Below are 7,500 nucleotides of genomic sequence, written 5' to 3'. Positions count from 1 at the left end.
ACAGTTTAATAAAATCATCAGGTTCATAATTCGACACAATGTAAGGTAAAGCAACAAATAGACAGTTTGTAACCAAAACAAAGTCATAGAGATATATAACATAAAAGGTTTAACCCTCTCCATACCAACTACAGGAAAACCGTCACATTCGCTGCCAAACAACCAACATTTTTCATATTCAAATTTCTTTTGCACATCATAAAATTTAAAGAAAATGAACAGTGTGTGTTGTAGAATATGTTTTACTAAAGAAATTATTTATCGCAAGAACTTACTGCTATTGTGTTTAAGAGATTTAAAAAATCTATTTTTGTATCTGTTTGTTGTGAAGTTTTGGGGGAAATCCTGAAAATGGCTGGGCTGGTAAGGAGAGGATTGAGGCCTTATACACGACATGCTATTGAAACATTCATGATAAATAATCAAAACTTGATCTTTTGTATTGTAGAATATCTAATAAAAGTGCTCTAATCGCTTTACAAATGGTCCCTGACCAACAGCAACACCTATCGTGTATAACATATCCAATTAACGTGCTCTAATCGCTTTACAGATGGTCCCTGACCAACAGCAACACCTATCATGTATAACATATCTAATAAAAGTGCTCTAATCGCTTTACAAATGGTCCCTGACCAACAGCAACACCTATCATGTATAACATATCCAATAAAAGTGCTCTAATCGCTTTACAAATGGTCCCTGACCAACAGCAACACCTATCATGTATAACATATCCAAAAAACGTGCTCTAATCGCTTTACAAATGGTCCCTGACCAACAGCAACACCTATCATGTATAACATATCCAATAAAAGTGCTCTAATTGCTTTACAAATGGTCCCGACCAACAGCAGCACCTATCATGTATAACATATCCAATAAAAGTGCTCTAATCGCTTTACAAATGGTCCCTGACCAACAGCAACACCTATCATGTATAACATATCCAATAAAAGTGCTCTAATCGCTTTACAAATGGTCCCTGACCAACAGCAACACCTATCATGTATAACATATCCAATAAAAGTGCTCTAATCGCTTTACAAATGGTCCCTGACCAACAGCAACACCTATCATGTATAACATATCCAAAAAACGTGCTCTAATCGCTTTACAAATGGTCCCTGACCAACAGCAACACCTATCATGTATAACATATCCAATAAAAGTGCTCTAATCGCTTTACAAATGGTCCCGACCAACAGCAGCACCTATCATGTATAACATATCCAATAAAAGTGCTCTAATCGCTTTACAAATGGTCCCTGACCAACAGCAACACCTATCATGTATAACATATCCAATAAAAGTGCTCTAATCGCTTTACAAATGGTCCCTGACCAACAGCAACACCTATCATGTATAACATATCCAATAAAAGTGCTCTAATCGCTTTACAAATGGTCCCGACCAACAGCAGCACCTATCATGTATAACATATCCAATAAAAGTGCTCTAATCGCTTTACAAATGGTCCCTGACCAACAGCAGCACCTATCATGTATAACATATCCAATAAAAGTGCTCTAATCGCTTTACAAATGGTCCCGACCAACAGCAACACCTATCATGTATAACATATCCAATAAAAGTGCTCTAATCGCTTTACAAATGGTCCCTGACCAACAGCAACACCTATCATGTATAACATATCCAAAAAACGTGCTCTAATCGCTTTACAAATGGTCCCTGACCAACAGCAACACCTATCATGTATAACATATCCAATAAAAGTGCTCTAATCGCTTTACAAATGGTCCCTGACCAACAGCAGCACCTATCATGTATAACATATCCAATAAAAGTGCTCTAATCGCTTTACAAATGGTCCCTGACCAACAGCAACACCTATCATGTATAACATATCCAAAAACGTGCTCTAATCGCTTTACAAATGGTCCCTGACCAACAGCAACACCTATCATGTATAACATATCCAATAAAAGTGCTCTAATCGCTTTACAAATGGTCCCTGACCAACAGCAACACCTATAATGTATAACAAGACATGACGCTTTTTAGAATATACTAGAATTTTTTTTTTCCAACAGAGATACTCCCCTTACCGACCATGAACTCATTTTACACCTGAGTCCGGTGAGAGAATGCGAGTAAAGAGCCTTTTCCAAGGACTCAGCCATAATAAGAAAGACGATGACGTAGCATAGCCTACCAGGTATGTCAGCGCATCATCCTTGTCTGGATCGGTTCCGTTTAATTTGATTTGGGCTTTCGTCAAGTCGGTCAGCATCCACCTGCCGTTCTTCAAATCAGAGGCGGGAACTGTAAGGCTTGGGATGGTGTTTTCTGGAATATCGATGAAGAGGTTTGAACATGATGATGATGATGATGATGATGATGATGATGATGATGATGATGATGATGATGATGATGAGATTATTATAATTACGATTATTACTATTATCATTATTATCATTATTATTATTATTATTATTATATATTATTATTATTATTATTATTATTATTATTATTATTATTATTATTATATTATCATTATTATTATTATTTTGATGGTGATGATGATGATGATGATGATGATGATGATGATGATGATGATGATGATGATGATGATGATGATGATGATGATGATGAGGATGATGATGATGATGATGATGATGATGATGATGATGATGATGATGATGATGATGATGATGAAGATGATGATGATGATGATGATGATGATGATGATGATGATGATGATGATGAGGAGGAGGATGAGGATGATGATGATGATAAGGATGAGGATGAGGATGTTGATGATGATGATGATGATGATGATGATGATGATGATGATGATGATGATGATGATGATGATGATGATGACGATGAGGATGAGGATGATGATGATGATGATGATAACCTACTCAATGCTGCTTTCTCGGCAGCGTCCTCATTATTTACGTTAGCTGTGGCTTTGGCCAGAGACTCATCTTTAGTAGCTAGAAAATCATAGATACAGCCGGTCTGCTTTGGACCACCGCATACTTCCTCGGCTTTTTTTCTATCTGCGGCTGACGCTTCGTCTTTGAAAACCGGTACAAAGGCGGTGTCCCGGAAGTCTTTAGGAAGTTGACCGTCCTCGTAGATAAAAATAGACTGATCATCTTGAAGAACTTGCCCTGTGGAAAAAGGAATTAAAAAATTGCCACTTTTCTGGTCTTCAATATTGTAACAACGGTTTTGCCATGAAATGACGTGAGAAGGAAAGTGCCAGAATACAACAGAGAATAAAAACTTCGCGGCGGCGATGGGGGGCGACCTTACTGTTACGACAACTCCGCCTCGCCGGGGAGATCGTGACTCTACCGTATGAGCTATACATGGAATGTAGTACTGCAGTACTCTGGAAAAAACTCGTATTTAGAAATTTGACCAGAAAACTCGTCCTTCAAATATCGATCGATTTAAATGACCCTCATTTTGGCAAAAACTCTCAAACCTGGTCCCTGACTAACAGCAACACATCACGTATAGAACGAGACATGACTGAGGCCTGTTAGGCGATATTACAATTTTTTCCGACAGAGTCAACGCTGTCAACGTCCAGGTACTCATTTTACACCTGAGTACGTTGAGCGAATGTGAGAGCCCTTTCCAAGGACTCAACATTGCGCGAGCCCAGGACCTTCCGATCCGAAAGCGAGTGTCATACAATAGACCTCATAGACACACATTTTAATAATGAGCAGTTATTAGTTCAATATTCAGTAAACACGCTCAAAGCGCTTTACATGCGAGACATGACGCCCGTTAGGCGATATTTCAATTTTTATTTCGGACAGACAACATTGTTAACGGTCAGGCACTCATTTGACACCTGGTCACGGTTAGAGAATGCGAGTAAAGAGCCTTTTTAAAGGCCTTAACTATACACTGCTAAGCGCGGTACTCGAACCGAGGGCCTTCCGATCCGAAGGCGAGTGTCATACCACTAGACCACATAGACACACATTTTAAAAATGTGCAGTTAATAATTCAATATCCAGTACTGGATCGTAATATCGTTAACGATTTACAGAAATCTCGCTTCATCAATTATGCAAAAGACAAAAACGTGTTTAAATTTGAACATTTACAGAAATTTTGAGAAATTAGTGAGCATTTACCGCACAACATACAAATGGACTCAAACCATTAACAAAGAGTAGCGTGAAGTTATTACCATTCAAACTTTTTATGTTATGCGTTTAGGTGAAAAAATCCACAACAACAGCCAACTGGATGTAACTTACAAAAACACGAAACCCTGCATAACCTCGAAAGTTTATAGTCTGATTGATTTCAATGACTGAGAGCTGCGAATTAAATTTGCTGTCAGAAAACAATAACAAAGTATTTGAAATAGTATTAGTAGTAGTTGTTGTTATAGTAGTAGTAGTAGTAGTAGTAGTAGTAGTAGTAGTAGTAGTAGTAGTAGTAGTAGTAGTAGTAGTAGTAGTAGTAGTAGTAGTAGTAGTAGTAGTAGTAGTAGTAGTAGTAGTAGTAGTAGTAGTAGTAGTAGTAGTAGTAGTAGTAGTAGTAGTAGTAGTTAACAACGAGCATTTATATAGAGCTATATCCTTTAACAGGAGGAGTAGTAGTGTAACGGCTAGACTTTTCTACATAATATTGTAAATCCAATTTCCTTCCTTTGTTCCTGGGGCTGGAATGACATGACTGTTTCTGAAACGCCGTGAAGCCCAAAAACACAAAGTCAAAGCTATGAATTAAAGCATTTCTAACATGCTAACTTACATTTTACAGCGAAATTATTAAGAATTGATCTCTCTTTCGTGTCTCCGGCCATAGATGATCCATCAGGAAGTTTGAACTCATCTGATGTGTCGTCATTGAAATTTCCCAGCATTCCTTTGATCTTGGTTTTGGCTTCAGTTGGAAGAACCAGTTTGAACTCAATGTTTTCTTTCCCAACGTAGACACTTAGGGTAATACCTGTGAAAATTGTATCATGTTAATTGTAGTAGTAGTAGTAGTAGTAGTAGTAGTAGTAGTAGTAGTAGTAACAGTTGTAGTAGTAGTAGTAGTAGTAGTAGTAGTAGTAGTAGTAGTAGTAGTAGTAGTAGTAGAAGTAAGTGTAGTAGAGTAGTAGTAGTAGTAGTAGTAGTAGTAGTAGTAGTAGTAGTAGTAGTAGTTAGTATAGTAGTAGTAGTAGTAGAGTAGTAGTAGCAGTAGTAGTAGTAGTAGTAGTAGTAGTAGTAGTAGTAGTAGTAGTAGTAGTAGTAGTAGTAGAAGTAGTAGTAGTAGTAGTAGTAACAAAAATACTAATAATATCTAATAACGATAATAATAACAATAATAATAATAATAATAATAATAATAATAATAATAATAATAATAATAATAATAATAATAATAATAATAATAATAATAATAATAATAATAATAATAATAATAATAATAATAATAATAATAATAATAATAATAAATTAATAATAATAATAATAATAATAATAATAATAATAATAATAATAATAATAATAATAATAATAACAATTTGGAATATATTATATGTTTTGAATCCCCTTAACAACACGGACTAACTGTGAATTTGCCATCTTTTAATTTTCATTTTATTCCTTTGTATTTCAATTCATTTTAGATTTAGCCTAAAACACAAAAGAAAAATGGTGAGATTGATATGGAATCCAAGCACGCTTATTGTATTATAAACGTTCTAATTCAAGGTTTTTACGAGCTTGACAGTTTGCACCTATTTCCACGTGACGTCATGAGCTCGGGTCACAGGTCAGGATCATGTTACGTGATCATTTTTATGGCAGATCATTATGCACGATTGATGACTCATAGTCGTGTCCATTTATGGATGAATACGTGCTTATGTCACATAGAAAATTATAAATGAGAAAAAGTAGAGAGGGGTGTAAAAATAGATCTGAAGTAATTGCTGGGCCTCTATAGGTCAATTGATAGTGTACTCGTTTCACACGCAAAATGACCCTGATCGAACACAAGTGCAGTCGATATTTTTTTTTCTGATTTCCTGCCCACCCAACAGTGATGGGATAGCTGGGTCTGCTAGATCTGGCGGAAAGTAAAATGCGATAGACTGGCGTCCTATTTCACGCAATTGAAACCAGGGATAGTCTCCAGCTAGATGGGCCTATTGATTTTAAAGGGGAAAATTACGTGAGTATGTAAAAGGAAAGACTTTTTTAAAAATTACGTACCGCTCCCAAATGCAGCCTCTGCCGTTACCCTGTCGCCAGAGACAATTTTCCTCACTGTCACTCCTTGGTTACCATATTGCTGCAAGAAATTGGCTTTGGTATAAAAGTCGCTGGTGATGTCAGCTTTTCCAGCTTTCAAATTCATACCTTAAAAACAAAGTGAGAAAACCATTATAGATAATAATATGGTTCGTGGGCAGATGTTATCTTTTAAAGTCGTCATATACACATACACAAATATATATATATATATATATATATATATATATATATATATATATATATATATAATATATATATATATATATATATATATATATATTACAGCAACATTTAACTTACTATACTACATACTACTACTACTACTACTACTACTACTACTACTACTACTACTACTACTACTACTACTACTACTAACTACTACTACTACTACGACTAGTACTACTATTACTACTACTACTACTACTACTACTACTACTACATACATACTACTATACTACTACTACTACTACTACATACTACTACTACTACTACTACTACTACTACTACTACTACTACTACTAACTACTACTACTACTACTACAACTACTACTACTACTACATACTACTACTACTACTACTATACTACTACTACTACTACTACTACATACTATACTACTACTACTACTACTACTACTATCTACTACTACTACTACTACTACTACTACTACTACTACTACTACTACTACTACTACTACTACTACTACTACTACTATACTACTACTACTACTACTACTACTATACTACTACTACTACTACACTACTACTACTATACTACTACTACTACTACTACTATACTACTACTACTACTACTACTACTACTACTACTACTAACTACTACTACTACTACTACTACTATACTACTACTACTACTACTATTTACTACTACTACTACTACTACATACTAACTACTCACTACTATACTACTACTACTACTACTACTACTACTACTACTACTACTACTACTACTACTACTACTACTATCACCGATACGTCTATGCCCGAAAAATGTTGTATCATCGCCTAACAGGCGTCATGTCTCGTCCAACATGTTAAGTTTCGCTGTTGTCTCGGGACCCATTGAGCACTTTTAGTTGATATTGTGCTATATAAAAGCACAAGTTTGTTTGTTTTTGAAACTTGAAATTAATGTTTATGTCTCTCACCAGTTTTCGCGGCGTTTAGGATAGCTTGGAAGGCAACCCCAGACTCCACGGCCACGAACCCCACAAAGACTGTAGCACCGACT

At 35.7% G+C, this 7,500-nt stretch overlaps 1 protein-coding gene across 1 annotated transcript in view; it reads right to left on the bottom strand.

Moving 5' to 3' along the window:
• The window catches only part of LOC144958078 (uncharacterized), a gene marked incomplete in the record, with an annotated part of 76,312 nt that overhangs the window by 46,834 nt on the left and 21,978 nt on the right, over window positions 1-7,500 (bottom strand). The window contains 5 exon segments of the mRNA XM_078889690.1: window positions 2,177-2,310; window positions 2,889-3,143; window positions 4,759-4,956; window positions 6,213-6,359; window positions 7,418-7,500. Coding sequence (XP_078745816.1) covers window positions 2,177-2,310; window positions 2,889-3,143; window positions 4,759-4,956; window positions 6,213-6,359; window positions 7,418-7,500 — 817 coding nt within the window.

Source organism: Berghia stephanieae, chromosome 12 (genome assembly GCF_034508935.2).
Source record: "Berghia stephanieae isolate SIO BIC M18660-M18661 chromosome 12, UCSD_Bste_1.3, whole genome shotgun sequence".
In the NCBI taxonomy this organism is placed as follows: domain Eukaryota; kingdom Metazoa; phylum Mollusca; class Gastropoda; order Nudibranchia; family Aeolidiidae; genus Berghia; species Berghia stephanieae.
This window is presented reverse-complemented; position numbering and strand designations above follow the sequence as displayed.